We start from the raw sequence: 19,225 nt of genomic DNA on the forward strand, positions 1-19,225 counted from the left end.
AACCAGACACTTATCCTAAGGAGACACAAAGACCTACTGATACTCTCCCTCATAGGCAGCAATTCTGTGTTAAAAAGGTTAGAAAGAGGAAACTGAACTCCTGGACTGATATGTAGAAGACTATTCAGGAAGGGCAGTGTTAGCAGGCTTCTCCCCTATGGGGTATTCAGCAGTGGGTGAGCAGAGCATGTGTGGGGACAATTGCTTCTTCTGTACGAAGGAGAACCTTATGCAGAATGGTGTGGAATTCACCAGAAGCTCTTTTATTTCAAACGTTTATCAGGATCCAGCTTTATAAATAAGCCTAAACAAACAAAGTAACAGAAGATGATTATAAGTCCACTGACTACAATCTGGTGGGACCACTCTAAGTAGAAAGACATACACAAAAGAAGGTGTTTAGATTCATATTTGTACCTTCAGTCTATCTGCCCATTTCATTTTTCAGCCAAATTAAGAATCAACTTTTGACTATCACAATACTGTATTACCTCCCTCTGGGTAACCAGGTCCTCTACCACTTGGCCATTTCATGGTTCATTACCACTTCTATTAGAAATGGGGAAATGAAGGGGCCGGCCTGTGGCTCACTGGGGAGAGTGCGGTGCTGATAACACCAAGGCCACGGGTTCGGATCCCATATAGGGATGGCTGGTTAGCTCACTGGGTGAGCGTGGTGCTGACAACACCATGTCAAGGGTTAAGATCCCCTTACTGTTCATCTTTTTTAAAAAAAAGAAACAGGGAAATGAAAAAATCAGTAAAATTACAACTGAGCCATCTGGTACTTTTATGATATTGAAAGGTTTAAGAGAGACAGGAAAAACAAACTACAGCCTGGAATGGAGTTCTTAAATTGACTGTGGATTCAAACTATTCATGATATCTGTCCTGCTCCTTTTATCCACCATTCCTGCAAACAGCTGATACTTATGGGGGAAACAAATGAAGACACAAAAAGTATTAACTGTACATGGAAAAATCTAATAAATGTAACTACATTAACACAAAACTTCTGTTCATAAAAAAGATACATTATAGCAAATAAAAGACAAATTACACACTAGAAAGAGACATGTGCAACTTATATATCCAACAAAAGGATTAGTTTAATATAAAATATATAAATATATGCACATATTGAAACAATAAACTGTACCCCACAAACATACAATGAAAAAAATAAAAGAAAAAAATTTAAAAATATAAGGAACTCTTATAAATCAGTAAGAAATGAGAAAAATAGAAAAATGAACTGAACGAACAGGAATTTCCCAGAATGGGAAACAAATATGGTCACTAAACATATGAAGAGATACTCAACCCCATAGGTAATCAGGGAAATGCAAATCAGGAGCACACTGAGATACCATTTCATAACCATTAGATTGGCAAAAATCAAGAAATCTGACTTTACCAATAAGTAGAAAAGAGAGGTATCAAAAGAATCTCATATATTGCTGGTAGGAGAGTAATTTGACACAGCTTTAGAAAACAATTTGGCATTCCTCTGTAAAGGTGAACACTCACATATCCTACAACCCAGAAATTCTGCTCCTATATGCCAAGCTCTTGACCATATATACCACAGAGAGACATGAACAAGAATGTTCACAGCAGCCCTATTCATAATAGGTAGAGGCCCTTTATCAGAAGGAGATAAATTCATCACGGCATAATCACACATGGAGTATTAAACAGCAGTAAAAATGAGCAAACTACAGTAACAAAGCTGAGTGAAAAAAAAAAAAATCAAGTCCCAGAAAAGCACATATATCACAATCTCTTTTCTACAAAGTTAAAAAACAAACAACTAAACAATATATTCCTTAGGTATACATGTATTCTTGATAAAACTTTAAAAAATAAAAATAAAAAGGTACAAAGGAATGAAAAACACAGAATTCTAGATCAGAATCATCTCTAAGTAGGAGGATGAGATGAGAATAGTAATTAGGCAGGGATAAAATATTACTAAGATTCTGGTTTTTGTTTGATGGTATGTCCTCGGGTATGTGTTTATTATTAAATTTAAAAAATAAATCTAGGGCCGGCCCGGTGGCGCACTGCTACAGTGCGCCGCTTGGGAGCGCGGTGGCGCTCCCGCCGAGGGTTCGGATCCCACATACAGACCGGTTCCCACTCACTGGCTGAGCGAGGTGTGGGAGCAACACCGAGGGTTGTGATCCCGTTGCCGGTCCCGGTCCGGTACGGGTGCGACACTGAGGGTTGTGATCCGTTGCCGGACACGAAAAAAGACAAAAAGGAAAAAAATAAAAATAAAAAAAATAAAAAAATAAATCTATTAGTGAATGAATAAACAAAAAATGACTATTCATGTACCAGTGATGATGTGTACTAACTCAAGGATTATGATTCATTCAAACCTGTGCATCTGAGGTCCATTAAAATAGAGAAGAATAAAAACAAAAACCACTGGATATGTAATCTAACTTGTGTAAATCTGTGGCTAATGAAGGTAAGGATTCAAGGACCCCTCACTTGCAGAGGCCCTGGGAGAGCTAGGAGTTGCACAATGCTCCAGGGTGTGAGCAGGCAGCATTTTTAAGGTAAAATTTCTGGCAAATTGCCTATAGGGATCTCAGAAGGAAGGGAGCTGCATTTCCAAGACAGAAGCAGTATGTTGTAATTTCTTTGCTCATTTTAAATACATTCTCATTTTTGTATCTAACTTTGTATTCCTTTTCTTAATTTGGGCTTCTTAAATTGTATAAGCTTTGGGCTCCATGAAACCTAGCTCTTCACCTGGTAATCCATTCATATAACCACTTTCAAAAGATACAAGAGGGTGTACAGTGGAATCTCCTTCCCAATCTTCCCAGTCCACTTCCCAGAAGTAAGTAACAAGTTATATGTGTGACTTTCCTGAAATAGTCTATGCACATATTATTATGTGTAATATACACAGTATGTGTATAATATGTATTTTCCTCTCCCTCCCATTTATTACTTTTTATTTTGAATTAATTTCAAGCTTAAAGAAAAATTGTGAGACCGTTGGAATGAGCAGAACTGAAGCCATGTTGGGATCTAAAACTGCATGGCCTGTAGGCAAATTTTAAAAGGACAGTTTTTTTCTTGGCATGCATTTTTCTGAGTTCCTTCTTTTCCACTGGTTATTTGATATTTTGAACCTTGATTATGGGGCAAGACATTATTTACATAAATGTAAAGCTGTTTTCCAGCCAGCCTGAAGCTGCAGGCTTGCACAAATTACCCAGATTCTGAGATAACATCAATGATGGAATCAGAAATCAGACAGAGCCTTGGTGAGAATTTGCACCTGGCCTTTTGCACATCCCCCTCCCTCCTGCTTTTCATTTCCCACGTTCCATTCCTTCAACCTGCCTCTTTAAAAACCCCTCGGTATATCCGAGTCTTTGAGATGGCTTTAGTCTGGCCATCCTCCTTCAGGTTTACTGGAGAGATGGGTGAGCCTAACATCTCTCTTCAGGTCACCGGTATTCCTGAATAAAAGCTGGCTTCCTTTTTCCCCAGCATTTGACTTTTGAATGGTTTGTTTTTAAAAGGCGGCAGGCAGCCAGACCTGTGTGCTCAGTAACAAGACCAGTACAAAGATATATTTCCCACAAACAACTGGTGAGTAACTTGCCAAAATGTGTGCAAAATGACAATTTCTGAAGTTACTCAGTATAATTATTTGCAAGAGCAAAAGACTGGGAAAACTTACATGTCCGGTATCCCCAGTTCCCATCCAACTACATAGGGTTCATTCTATTTTCCCTTTCCCTATCTGTAACCCTCTTCTCTGACAGTAAGTACCTGGCTCCCATAACTGCTGCCAACTCGTACAACGCTACCCACACCCGGCATGGGCTCGGACACCCATGCCAATCTCCATCACCATAACTGCTGCCAACTCGTACAACGCTACCCACACCCGGCATGGGCTCGGACACCCATGCCAATCTCCATCAGACACCTTCCTTACCTTCCAGCCTCCGTCACCCTGTGCTGGGCCACTGTAATCACTCCTCCCCTGGGGCCTCCCCTCATCCCTGAGCCTACCGTGCCTAACTCCACCTGATGGCTTTTGGAATAAATTATTTAGGAAGGAAGAAAGGACAAAAAGGAAAGAGGAGGAAAAGGAAGAGAATGGGAAAAACATCTNAAAAGGCGGCAGGCAGCCAGCCCTGTGTGCTCAGTAACAAGACCAGTACAAAGATATATTTCCCACAAACAACTGGTGAGTAACTTGCCAAAATGTGTGCAAAATGACAATTTCTGAAGTTACTCAGTATAATTATTTGCAAGAGCAAAAGACTGGGAAAACTTACATGTCCGGTATCCCCAGTTCCCATCCAACTACATAGGGTTCATTCTATTTTCCCTTTCCCTATCTGTAACCCTCTTCTCTGACAGTAAGTACCTGGCTCCCATAACTGCTGCCAACTCGTACAACGCTACCCACACCCGGCATGGGCTCGGACACCCATGCCAATCTCCATCAGACACCTTCCTTACCTTCCAGCCTCCGTCACCCTGTGCTGGGCCACTGTAATCACTCCTCCCCTGGGGCCTCCCCTCATCCCTGAGCCTACCGTGCCTAACTCCACCTGATGGCTTTTGGAATAAATTATTTAGGAAGGAAGAAAGGACAAAAAGGAAAGAGGAGGAAAAGGAAGAGAATGGGAAAAACATCTCTACTTTTTTTACATTAATGATAATGTACTATATTCACTGTCCTGCACCTTGCAGTTTTGTTTTTTTTTTCCTTTTTGTCTTTTTTCGTGACCGGTAACGGGATCGCAACCCTTGGTGTCGCGCCCGCACCGCGCTCCACCCATGAGCGGACCGGGCTCTATATGGGATCCGAACCCTCGGCGGGAGCGCCGCCGCGCTCCCAAGCGCCGCACTCTACCGAGTGCGCCACCGGGCTGGCCCATCTTGCAGTTTTTCATTCAGTATATGTTAACGAGAGAGCTCTGTATCAAACAGTTTCCTTATTCTTAATTATGGCACCACAATATTTTTTATGGAACACTCATACAATGTAGTTTATGGATGAACTGTACTTTAACCAGTCTTCCACTGATGGATATCTATGTTTTGCCAATCTTTTGCTATTGCAAACAACGTTCATGTGTAACACATAACTGAAATCCTACAGCAACGCAATATATTGTAATTTCTACATGTTAGTACACCTCTGAGATCAAGTCCTGGAAGTGGGTCAAAAGGGACATAACTTTGTAATTTTGATAGATATTTGCAAATAGCCCTTTACCAGCAATATATAAGAATACTATTAACTTATTCTTTGCATGATGGAGAATTAAGAATTTCTGGGCATGTGTGTGTTACAAAACCAAGCAAACAAACAAAACAATACCCCCAAAAAACCCTGAACAAAAACAAAAACCCAACCAAACCCAACCAAAGAGAAAGTGGCAGCTTCTTACCTGTTGTCTCTGAGTATAGTGTCTTCCCATCAACACTATGAATATTACAGGAAACAAAAAATTTCCTTCCTTCAACTTTATCAAGTTGGCTATTTAGCACAACAGTAGAACAAAGGGGGATGGGTCTGCAGAAGAAAAAAGAAAAGAAAAAATTCAGTTTTTATCAGAGTTATGTAACATTGAAAGATGATCAAGTGCACGACAAGGGGTGGAAACTGACGACACCTGATGCCAGTGGGCACTGAGTGCCTTAGACAAAATGTTCCTTAAGGGTCCTGACACCAACAGCCTCTTGAGCCCCCTTTCTCCAAGCACCACTGCTCTTGGATGGCTCTTAGACATATGGTCCTAGACTGCCCTTCTTGGCTTGGTTCAAAGAGATCACCAGGGATTCTTGCTCTGTGATGGCAGAGACTGTCCCATCTGGAGATCCAGAGAAAAGTCTGAAGGGAGCTGAAATCCTTTAAAGAAGTGAAAACGGGGCCATGGGATGGTCCCAGGCTACTTCTCTTATTTCTTCTGTCATAATCAAAATTTCTCACCCAATTCTCCTTATAATATCTGTCACTAGAAAGACACCTAATAGCAACAAATTACTGGTAACAGCTTACTGTTCTAAGCCAGTGCTGTCCCACACAAGAACTTTCTGTGATGATACAAATGTTCCACATCTGAGCTGTCCAATATGGTAGCCACATGTGGCTACTGAGCACTTGAAATGTGGCTAGTGTAAATGAGAAACTGAATCTTCATATTTATTTAATTTTAAATAATTTATATTTTAATTTAAATAGCTACATGTGACTAGTAGCTACAGTCACCTTTGGGAATCCTGGAGCTATAGTACCTTAATAAAAAAGATATCTCTTTAAAGGTGAAATTTCAGTTGGCAGAAACATAAGGTAGAGTATGGAGTATTTGTGCTCCTATGGTACCAGACCACCATGTGGATGAAGGAACTGCTCCAAATGGAAAAGAAGTAATCATTGTGATTATCCCTCTGCGTAGTTTTCCCTCCTATAACACCCCCCCCCCTGCTTTTTTTTTTTGGTAACTGGTCGGTATAGGGATCAAACCCTGGATCTTGGTGTTATCAGCACCATGCTCTAACCAACTGAGCTAACTGGCCAGCCCCTCCTATAACCTCTTTTTTTTTGGTGCTGGCTGACACAGGGATCCAAACTCTTGACCTTGGTGCTCGGTGTTATCATCACAGTGCTCTAACTAAGTGAGCTAACCGGTCAGCCCTCCTCCTATAACATTTTAATACTCCCATTCCCATTAGCTTTTCCTGAACCCCTCAATGAACAGCCAAGCTTGGCTCCTTTGTTAAGCCAATTCAAGATTTATTAAGACCCAGGGGACATTAGGTGTTCTTGTCTGCCCAGCATCTCCCTGATATTACTCCCTTCACTTATCTATCCCCTTACCCCTCACCTCATTCTCTCACACACTCATACACCCCTTGCTTTGGGGAACTGCCTCTCCCCTATTCTTAGCTCAAGTAGGTCGACTGGAGTTGACAGTTGACTCCCCCACCCTCTCCACAGTGACTAGTTGTTGGGGTGGGTACAGGCTGAAACAGAAAATCCTGGAACTTGTGCTGGAGCCCTTACACTGGGTTCTTTTTCTGCTGGGGATGCTAGGTTTACCAGATACCATCCTGTCTGGTGGTCACTGTGCCACACATTGGGAAAGGCTACATGAGATGAAACAGACCCAGAGAAAACGTGGCTGAGATTCCTGACGGCATTGTTGAACATCTGCACCCCGTCCCACCGGACTTCTCAACTATCAAGCCAATATGTTCTCTTTTTTGCTTAAGCTAGTGTGAGTTAAGAATTCTATACCTTGCAACAGAAAGTCCTTGATTAGAAAAGAAGCTAAAAGAAAGGATCTCAGAAAATACAAAATAATGTAACAACTATGTTTATAGAGTACAATTTTCTAAATGTAATTAATATTTAGGCACAGATTAATTTAGTTAGCATAAAAAATGCTTTAGATCATTCAGTTTTGCTGCACAACTTAATTTGACTTGTATTAGTGGTAGAAAGGTGATAATGATAAAAGCAAAATCTAAAAATAAAAGGGAAAACATATATACACAACAGAAAGGCTTTTTGAAAAGCCTAATAATCTATGGCAAGATATATCAAGAAAAATGAGAAAGAGCACAAATAAATACTATTGGGGCCAAAAAGGACATAACTACAGATTTAGCTGAAATTTTTAAAAATTGAGACTATTGTGAATAACTTCATGTCAGTGCATTTGAAAATTTAGACAAAATGGAAAACATTTCAGAAAAATACATTATCAAAATAGACAATAAAAGGTTTAGAAAGCCTGAGTAGTTGAATACAGAAGACACTGAGATCCTAAGAGGGTTGAGGAGCCACACTTGGGAAGGAGCTCTGGCCTCTGAATCACTTCATGTGGGTAAGTCCACTGACCAGTACAACCACACACAACTATATGTAAACAAAAAACATCTACTAGCTTAAGGTAGTAAAGTGTAGGAATTGTTAAAGTAGCTAGTGTTATGGCAATTTATTAGAGATTTTTTAAAAATTCTTTTTTTATTATTTAAAAAATTTTTTTTATTGGTTATGTATATTCATGGGGTACAAAGCTGTCACCACTTGTGCTCAAGATGTGATGGCCAGATCAATACTATCAGCATGCCCACTACCACAAATTGTGATTATTCCCCATGTCCCCCACCCAATTAATCCCTGACCTCCCTCCTTCTCCCCCCTTCCCCCACCTTCAAATTCTCTTGTTTTTGACTTCTTTGTTTTTTTTTTTTTTTTTTCCTTTTTGTTTTTACTGACCGGTAACGGGATCGCAACCCTTGGTGTTGCGCCCGCACAACGCTCAGCCAGTGAGCGGGAACCAGTCTCCACATGGGATCCGAACCCTCGGCAGGAGCGCCGCCGTGCTCCCAAGCGGCACACTCTCCAGTGCGCCACCGGGCCAGCCCTCTTGTTTTTGACTTCTAATTTAATGTGACCAAAGAACTTGGCCTGTAAGATTATGGTTCTTTAAAATTTATTGAGATTTTGTTTTTGAACCAATACAGGATCAATTTTTGTAAATGTGTGCTTGGGAAGAAAGTGTATTTTTCTCTAATTACTGAATATAGGGTTCTATATATGTCCAATAAATCATACTTGTTATTCTTATGGTGTTTAAATTTTCTGTTTTCTAATTTTTTTGTCTGCTTGATCTATCCGTAATCAACAACAGTGTGTTGGAATCTCCTACTATGAAGGTGGATTAGTCAATTTCTGCCTATGATTCTACCAATTTTATTTATATATATATATATATTTTTTTATATATATATATTAATATATATAATAATATAATATATAATAATATAATATAATTATATAATTATATATAATTTATATAATTATATTTTATATAATTATATATATTATATATATTATTTACCAAGACTGTATCACTACAGAAATATATTCCAAGTTGTAGAATCAACCTTGAAAAAAAAGACATATATAATAATATGACATACTTATAATTTAATACTCCAAAAATCTTAGTGCTATATCAGTGAAGGCAATATTAAAAAACAATTAATTAGAAAAAGAAGTTATTTTAATTGGATTATAATTCCAAAAGGCTTTTTACAATATAATGCAATATTTCATAGATAAAAATGTAACATATATATATATATATATATATATGTTAATCTAACCATTCTACTTTCAAGGGGAAAAAAATAGGTGCTATCATTTGAATGTCTCCCCAAAACTCATATTGAAGCTTGATCTCCATCATAACAGTGTCAAGAGGGTAGGAAATTTGACTACAGTTTTTTGTGTTTTTTTTTAAGATGACCAGTAAGGGGATCTTAACCCTTGGCTTGCTGTTGTCAGCACCATGCTCAGCCAGTCAGCAAACTGGCCATCCCTATATAGGATCCGAACCCATGGCCTTGGTGTTATCAGCACCACACTCTCCTGAGTGAGCCACGGGCTGGCCCCTTGTTTATATACTTTGAAGTTATTTCATTACGTACATACTGATTTAGAATTGTTATTGTCTGCTATTGAACTGAATCTTTTATTATTATGAAGTTGCCTTCTCTATCCCTAATAATGCTTTTTGCCAATTTATCATTTTTTTGTGCTATCTTAGCTTGCTTCTAGTTAGCTTTTGCCTAGCATATTTTTCCTTCCTTTAAACTTGTCTGTATCACGTTTTAGATATTTCTCATATAAACAGTTTCTGGCTTTTTACATTTTAGGAAGTTTAGTGCATGTGTTTCTTTTCTTTTGTGGCTGGCCAGTACGGGGATACATTTTAAAATTCTATTTTATTATCTGTATTTGAACTGATGGTTTGGTCCATTTATATTGAGTGCAATTACTGATGTATTTAAACTTATTTCTACATCTTATTTTGGCTTTCTAGTTCACTCATTTTTTTCTTTCTTGCTTTTTAAAAAATTGAGTTTTTTCTTTATTTTTATTTTTAGTCTTCTCCTCTCTTAGTCATTAGTTATATACTCTTTTTGTCTTATTTTAATCACCCTCCCCACTGAAAAACACAAAGATGTTGGAGCATTAACTTTGTTCACCCTCCCAAACATGCCGTTGTTGTCCACTATTTTAGCTCTCCTTTTGTTAATTCTCAGAATTTAGACATTATTACTTTTATATAGGCCGTTTAGATTTATGTTATCTGCGTGTTTACCAATTTATTTGCTCCTTATTCCTTCTTTCATCCTCCTGCCTGTTGTAATTACTTTCTTTCTTTTGAAATATATTCTTTAGAAGTTCCCAGAGTGCTGTCCTGTTGTTTGTAAATTTTCTCTATTTTTGTTTAAATGAAAACACCATTATTTTGTCCTCATTTTTCAACTTCAGCTTTGCTGATAGCATTTTAGGTTGACATCTTTCTTTCAGCACTTTGAAGATATTTTATTGTGTTCTGGTGTCTACCGTTGCTATTGCAAGATTTTCTGCCAGTGTAATGGTGCCCCCTCGCTTCTAAGAAGCAAGACTGCCCTGTAATAGGTGCCCTGTCTTTTGTCTGATTACTTTTTTTTTTTTTTTTTTAAAAGATGACCGGTAAGGGGATCTTAACCCTTGACTTGGTGTTGTCAGCACCACGCTCACCCAGTGAGCTAACCGGCCATCCCTATGTGGGATCCGAACCCGGGGCCTTGGTGTTATCAGCACCGCACTCTACCGAGTGAGCCACGGGCCGGCCCGTCTGATTACTTTTAAGATCTCTTTGTCTTCAGTACTCTGCAACTTCTCTTATATGTCTAGATATGCATTTATTTTTATTAATCTTTCTTGACAGATGTTGTGTTTTCTGTATATGTGGATTCATGAATATCTTTAGTTCTAGAATATACTCATGCATTATCTCTTCAAATACTGGATCTCTTCCATTCTCTGTTCTCTTCTTCAAGAACTCTGATTAGAGCACATTAGAACTTTTCATTTATCCTCCATGGCTTAAGCACTCTATATTTTCCATCTCCTTTTCTCTCTGTGCTGGATTGAGGATAATTTCTTTTCTTTTTCTTTTGCTAAGACTAGACGTGAAAGTAATAATTAAAAAGCCTCATTAAACATATTAAGTTAATAGTTCCAAAGACATGAACTGTGATCCTCGCAACATCCCTCCAAGAAAAGTACTATTACCTCTGGTTAATGAATGAGAAAACTGAGGCCTGGAGAGAGGTTAAGTAACTTGCCAAAGCCACATGTGTATTTGGTGGCACATGTAAGATTCAAATTCCCGTGAGTCTGACTGAAAGTGCTGCTATCATTTTGCATTTGAGCTTATCATATCTGCAATGACTGAGTTGAGGTGGGCATGTTGATGTATTTACAGGCTATATCTCAATATCACACTGAAACAATGGAGCTGGTGACTAATTTCAACACTACTACTACTACCACTATCATCACTGAGCATATAAATGTTGGATGAACTCTTGAATAAATAAATCTCAATGGAAGGGGGAAATATCTTGTAGGGAGAAGTGATTGGAAGGTTCACTGGACTATGAGATTATAAAAATCATGAGAGTTATAAAGTATTTAACCAAATTTTTACTAAAAACCACAGGACAGGATGTAACTACATTTAAAAGAACAAGCTTCCACAATGTGAGACCAATTGGCTACAAAGTACAGACTCAGTGCCACAAGACTGTTAAAGTGACCTAAGCTTCTGGAAAATAAAAACAGAATGAAGAGCAACCTAAACTCTAAAAAGCAAACAAAAAGCAGAAGCCTAGGGATTGCCATTTTTCCTTTCCTCTTGAAGAAAACTAGTGAATGTAGTTTTTAAAGCTTTTTTTTTTTAAAAAAAAAAAAAAAGATGACCGGTAAGGGGATCTTAACCCTTGGCTTGGTGTTGTCAGCACCACGCTCACCCAGTGAGCGAACCGACCATCCCTAAATGGGATCCGAACCCATGGCCTTGGTGTTATCAGCACCACACTCTCCCGAGTGAGCCACGGGCCGGCCCCTAAAGCTTTGTTTTAACTTCTTGTAGTGAAGTAATATTTAGCGAGGAACTCCATTATCCTCAAGAATTCACATTTAGCACTGTCTTGTACCATTCAGGCAGCAGTAAAACCTGTCTATACGGATTGCCCACTAGGTGGGGTAGTTACAGCAGGAAAATAATGAGAAAGAAAAGACATTCCACAGCTTTCGAGTTTCTAAAACGATTCAGAAAAAAAGGTGTTTGGCTTTACCAGCATTAACTTTTCTCAGGGTAATTTCTTTGTTCTACATTTCTGTTCACTTTCGGCTGTGTTTAAATAATCCTTTAACCTATTCACTGAGGTGTTTGCTTTTATTTATTTATTTTATTATTATTATTATTTTTTGTCCCTTTTTTGAGACCGGCCGCACCGCGCTCAGCCAGTGAGCGCTGTGAGCGCACCGGTCATCCCTATATAGGATCCGAACCCGAGGTGGGAACGCTGCTGCGCTCCCAGCGCCGCACTCTCCCGAGTTCTACTAGGTTTCATGGAAAATCTGACTAATAAGCAACATGGATGGACTTAGAAAAAATTATATTAAGTGAAATAAGTCAGGCACAAAAAGAGAAATACCACATGTTCTCACTTATTTGTGGGAGCTAAAAATAAATAAATAAATACACAAACAATTGGGGCGGGGGGGCAGGGAAGAGGACACAACAATCACAATTCCTTGAACTTAAGACAAGTGAACACATATGATGTTGATGGGTGGGAGGGGGAGTGGGAGGGGGAGGGAGGAATCAGTAAAGGGACACAAAAATCAACAACATTGTGTATTGATAAAATATTTTAAAAAATTAAAAAATTAAAAAATAAACAGAAAATAAAAAAAAGAAAATCTGACTAATAATTTTTATAGTTTCATGTTGCTTTCTTGTTTTGTGATTTCATTTTATTTCTTTAAACATCTTATTCACCGTTTTTTTATATGTTTAACTATCATGATATCTTGAGTCTCCAAGGGTCTAAATCTGGTATTTATTGTTCCTGTTGATACTCCTGATAATTTATTTCCTATGTATTTGGAGTAGAATCTACTTGTTTCGAAGGAGGAATGTCCTTCAGCATTTCTTGTCTGCCATGTTACATGAAGAAGTCTAATCCAGAGTTTCCTAATTGATATGCCATGAATGGGTTATAGGCATGCTGAGGTAGTGATCCTTTCAGTTGGCTAGTCTCCAGTAGTCATGAGCTACTTTGTCTATTTATCTTAATGTGCTAGGCACAAAGAAATAAAAAATGTGATATTTGTATCAGAGGGCTGAAAGTATTTGAGATAGCTAAGAAGTAGTCTTGCCTCTTAGAAGCAACAGGGTCGATTAAGGCACCTGATGCTTAATTAACACTGCAAATTATCTTTAATTAAATTTTAATCCCAGTTGTTATCTCTAGTATCCTGAAGGGCCATCAACTGGTTGGATTAAGGATGTTTATTGTTACTACTATTATTACTATGAATCTAAAACTTTATACAAAAAAAATTGGGGCCTCATAAATATTAAACTCTAAACTAATTATATAATCCAATGCTTTTTTCTGGTCTTTAGTCATAAATTGATAGACGAGAATGGAGATTATGTATTACAGTAAACATCACCAGACTTTGAGTGGTAAAATGTGAGTTCTAATCCTGACTAGCTATTCACATGACTTTAGGTAAAACTTATTTTAAGTATGTTTTGTAATTGTGGGGAACAAATGAACAGCAATGTAACTGATTTATATGGGTAGTTTCTTGGATAGGACAAGGACTAAGTGTACAGTCTGGCAGGTAGTATGTGCTCAAGACACAAACACTTTTTAACCTAAACTGCAATCCAAATCCTTAATTGAGATTATTTTCAAATAAACTTTTAAAAAATTTTTTGAGGAAGGGATGTTGTATACTTCATTCTTTAGCTTTATTTAAACATGAAAAAATAGTTTTTAAAACATAAAACATAGGAAAATATTAAAAACTTAACTTTTAATATATCCTTTATCATGTTAAGAAAACAATTTTTAGGATCTAATTTTATAGTAAAAAATAATATAAATATTGACCATATGTAAAGATGACAACTTTTTCCAAATTAACGTTTGGAGTCAATGCAATTGCTATCGAAATCATACTTTCTTTTTGGGTAGATTTTGACAAATTTATTCTAATGTTCATCTAGTTCATTCAAGTGATACACACAGGTGGTAGATGAGACATAAGGTTTATATAAGAGAAAGAGGTACAATGATAGACTGGTGAGAGGTTAAAAATCTAAGGCACAACTAGGAATAGAAAGAAACTGTCTTAACATAATAAAGGACATTTATGAAACCCTATAGCTAACATCATACTCGGTGGTGAAAAAATTAAAGGAATAGCTTTTTAAGATCAGGAACAAGATAAAGATGCCTGCTCTCACCACTTCTATTCAACAAAGTACTAGAAGTCCTAGCCAGGACAATAAGGCAAGAAAAAGAAATAAAAGGTATTTGAATTGGAAAGGAAGAAGTAAAATGATCTGTTCACAGATGACATTATCTTGTATGTAGAAAACCATATGATTCCACAAAAACCTGTTACAACTGATATAGGAGGTGCTTAGTTTCCCTGGGTCTGGGTTACAGGTCATGCCTCTGGGTTACAAGCCATTCCCCAAGGTTTCAGGTCCCTCCTTTTGGCACTCTTCTAGAGGAAAGCTACTACTGCCAATTAGACCTATTTTCAGCACCAACATGGGAAAATGAAACCACAAGGGGCTGGCTTATGCAAATCCAGTGGCTGGGCATGCTCAGTAAAGTGGAGTTTATCCTCTGAATGACCTTCCACTAGAGATGCCAAAGAGCACAGAATATTCTTGAATATGCCTAGTGCATGTGATAGAATTTGACCAATGAACATGCTCCAAGAAGAGACCAAGTGAGAATATGCAAGAGTAATGTTACATAACTTGGAAACACCCCCTTAATTAAATATTCATTAGATAAACTATAAAAGCTGAATCCCAGCAGAAGGCTGGGTTATTGCTCACTTTCCTGGATAAAACCTGCACTTTGCTGGCTAAAGTGTGTATACTTTACTTTGTATCAAATTTACTTTCAGCAAGCACCTGCTCATTCTCTTGAGCCAGCCTGCATTCTGTACTGAACTTTAAGTACGTATTTCTTGCTTTTGCATTAAACTTGGTGTGGGCCCTACTTGGTCTCTGGAGCTATGCCACGCTCTCTCTGTGGAACCTGTATCTCTTATCTGTTATATTAAACTTGTTCTCACTTTCTACTGTGACTCTGACCTTCAATTCTTTCCAGAGGATGGGGTGGGTTGAGGCCGACTATTGGCCCCCAAGACCCTACCTCCAACATCAGAACTAATAAACAAATTCAGCAAAGTTGTAGGATGTAAAATCAACACACAAAAATCAGTTTCATTTCTATACACTAACAATGAGCAATCTGAAAAGGAAATTTAAAAAACAATTCCATTTACAATAGCATCAAAAAGAATAAAATACTTGGAAATAACTGAGGAAGCAAAAATCTTGTACACTGAAAACTACAAAACATTGATGAAAAAAATTAAAAACACAAATAGAAAGACATCACATATTCATGGACTAGAAGACTTAATGTTATTAAAATGTCCATACTACTTAAAGCAATTTATATATTGAATGCAGTCCATATCAAAATCCCAACGGTATTTTTTCCAGAAATAAAATAGTATGCAGCTGTAAAAAGAAAGAAAATTCTTTTTTAAAATTTTTTAATTTTTAAATTTTTTTAAAAAGATAACTGGTAAGGGGATCTTAACCCTTGATTTGGTGTTGTCAGCACCACGCTCTCCCAAGTGAGCTAACCGGCCATCCATATATAGGGATCTGAACCCATGGCCTTGGTGTTATCAGCACCACACTCTCCCAAGTGAGCCATGGGCCGGCCCCTAAAAGGAAGAAAATTCTGACACATGCTAAAATGTGGATGAACCTTGAGGACATTATCCAAGTGAAATTAACCAGTGATAAAATGACAAATACTGTATGACTCCACTTGTGCAAGATAACTAAAATATAAATATAAGGTATAAAAAATGTAAAAATGAAAATATCAGTGTGAAATCACGACCTTATTAAACATTAAAACTTTCCAGCTCTGCCACTGAAATGACCCAACAACAAGGTCAACCTGCCTACCATGAGAACACATATGGAACAATCTTGTATTTTTCTGGTCTTTAGCACTATTTTCCATTAAAAAAAAAACAGGAACCTGTATAGAATAGCTATTTCAGTTGGTTAGACTGCAGCTTTATAACCCCAAGGTCACGGGTTCAGAAAAAAACAAAGATCATATAGAATAGCTATTTCATTTCTTGGCACAGATGTGCATTGTTGTTAGAAATAAAAGTAATAATAACAAAAATAATGTTAATGATAATAACAAGCAGCTAACACTGAATACTTGCTATGTAATTAAATATTGTTCTAGGTACTTTACATGGAATAATTCATTTACTGCTCACAATGACCCTATGAGGTAGGTATCCTCCTCCTTTTTAAGATGATGAAATTGAAACACAAGATGTTAAATAACTTGTCTAAGATTACATAGCTAGTAAGTGGCAAAATAAGGATTTGAGCCTGCTCCAGAATCTGTCCTCTTAAAGAGTATATATTATACTGTCTCTAAGGAGACACAGTGCTTGGATAGAACTCAAAGAACAAGGACTCAGTCTAAAGAGACTCTTATCGACCAAATTTAAGCATAGAAAAGAAGGTGATAATTATAGCTAGCTACATCATGGAAAGCCATGAGTTCCTAATGATTCTCAAAAAGGGAAAAGATAGCACAAGAAGAGCAAAACCACAGCTATAATTCAAAAATAAGGATGACTAGAATAAGTTTAATTTTTTACACAGTTTACACATAAAGAACAGTGTTGACAAGGAGGTGTATCTTCTATGAAATTATGTCTGTTCTTACATGTATTTTACTCTATGGAAGTAGGAAATGGGAGACAGAGCAAGAGATGTGTATAGGCCAGGTTTTATAAGGCTGAATTTTAAAAAGTATGTTTACACATATCACAGCATAAGCAAACCAATAGTTTTCTTAGCTGTAAGGTGTGGGTAGAGGTATATACAGGGTACCTATATTCAGCAAGGAGTCTTCCATGTGTTAGTCTAACGGGCTTCAGACTCGGCACGGACTCCGGGTAGGCAAAGACTTGGAGAGACCTTAGCATTCTTACATTCTCCCAGTGTGTGAGGTACAGGTGAGCTGACACGTAAAAAGAATATCTATGCACATTCAGTTGATTTATACCTGTGGACAAATGCCATTTGGGGGTTCATAGTATTCATAGTCTCCACTGGAACCCCCACTAACCCCCTGTAGCCCATCAACAGGCACAGAACCTTGAGAAAGCCAAACTCTAGAAAATGCAGGAACTGCACCCTTAACAGACACCCTGTTTACGGAAAATAACATGCTAGAAGGAAGGCTCATTGGTGTGTGGCAATATGAATGTCTTGCCTAGCTGAATATCCTTGAAAGAAAACCACACAGATTCATGTCCTGTCTCTTGGAGACAAAACCTCAAGATTCCTCTGCCAGTTAAATGAGATGCATTTAATTGTAGGTAAGTGGTAAACTAAAGCAGAAAACATGTGACTAAGACACAATGCCCTTGGACACTAACAAAGTGGAAGCACCAGGTTGCAAGGAAAGGTGTAGGTTTGGAAAGTCCCTCTGACACAGTAAGGAAACCATGATTTCAAGAGGGGATTAGCCCCAGGAATTCAGTCTTGTGTCCAAACCACCTTCAAAGGAAAAAATCCTGTTCCTTCAATAATAGCCAGGTTGACAGTACAGAACCTACAAATTTGGCTGATCTGAGATAGTTTCTTTTGGGTCTGACACAATCACTCGAACCCTAGGGAGGTGATAACAATGAGTTTTCTTCTACCCTCAGGAAAATAAAACTACTGATATTCTGAAAATATTAATCAAACCCAGAATGAAAATTTTTTAATGGTTAAGTGTAGGTGAAACAATAAGTTTTATAATCATTGAGATAATTTTGTGTTTGAGGAATTTAGGAAAAGCTCACCTATGAGGCTTGTTATCTTATTTACTGAAGTATTTAGTTAAATTTGATTGTTTTTTTTCTTTTTTTTTCCTTTTTGTCTTTTTTCGTGTCTGGCAACGGATCGCAACCCTCAGTGTCACGCCCGTACCGGACCGGGACCAGCAACGGGATCACAACCCTTGGTGTTGCATCTGCACCTCGCTCAGCCAGTGAGCGGGAACCGGTCTGTATGTGGGATCCGAACCCTCGGCGGGAGCACCACCGCGCTCCCAAGCGGCGCACTGTAGCAGTGCACCACTGGGCCGGCCCAATTTGATTGTTTTTTAATTTAATTTTATTTTTTTGATGGCTGTCCAGTGTGGGGATCTGAGATTATGTTTATAAGCAAAGCTTCAGTATTTAAAAGAATTTGCATTGTATAATTTGTAAGTTTGGATTTATTAATGTGTCTGTAGTTATGCTTGTTGCCTTCCCTGAATTTATTTCAGGCAATAATGTCACCAGTTAAGAAACCACATTTCCTAATATCCTTTATTACTAATGAGTTTAAATGGATGTGTTGTGTAGTAGTTCCAGGAAGTCTCCTGGAAACCCGTCCCCCTTCTCCTGGGGAGGGTAAAAGGTAAACCATAAGTCCAATGCCTCAACTTTTCTAGGGACTAAACATAGGACTGTATCTGCCTAGTCTGTGTCAAGAGTGCTGAGGTAACCCAGCATACCTCTAGCCACCTGGGACAAGTGAGAACAGAGACATCAATTTGGGCTGGCAGTTGCCACAGTGACTTCCCCCAGCTCAGCAGAGGAGTGAACCAACAACTCTAGTTCCCAGCTTATACCTCGAGAGGAAAAAGAGATGCACAATGCACTGAACAACCCAATTTATCTGTGGGCTCCCTGAAGACGTGGCTTCAATATTGCTTGTCTCAGTATGCTAATGGAACAGGGCATGTTCTAGCTACCCGGGGGCCAATAAGAACAAAGAAAACCATTTATACTAGCACAAAGGTTTTAGAGTCTTCCAGAATCTGTCAGCGTGATTGCTTAGGGTCTTCTTCAGTATGATGCCAATTTGTGAAGACTAGGGGAGGTGGCTGTTTTGTCTAACATGCAGACCACTTCCTTCTGGCCTGCAAGGTTTCTGAACACAGAACACAGACAGTCAAG

General features: G+C 38.2%; 1 protein-coding gene across 1 annotated transcript in view; it reads right to left on the reverse strand.

The window, feature by feature from the left end:
• The window catches only part of LOC103607425 (acyl-coenzyme A thioesterase THEM4-like), a gene marked incomplete at its 5' end in the record, with an annotated part of 45,278 nt that overhangs the window by 834 nt on the left and 25,219 nt on the right, over positions 1-19,225 (reverse strand). Inside the window, 2 exons of the mRNA XM_008591928.1 lie at positions 4-304; positions 5,445-5,569. Of these exons, the coding sequence (XP_008590150.1) occupies positions 264-304; positions 5,445-5,569 (166 nt within the window). The remainder of the gene's footprint in view (positions 1-3; positions 305-5,444; positions 5,570-19,225) is intronic.

This window comes from Galeopterus variegatus, unplaced genomic scaffold (assembly GCF_000696425.1).
Source record: "Galeopterus variegatus unplaced genomic scaffold, G_variegatus-3.0.2 Scaffold7410, whole genome shotgun sequence".
Taxonomy (NCBI): Eukaryota; Metazoa; Chordata; class Mammalia; order Dermoptera; family Cynocephalidae; genus Galeopterus; species Galeopterus variegatus.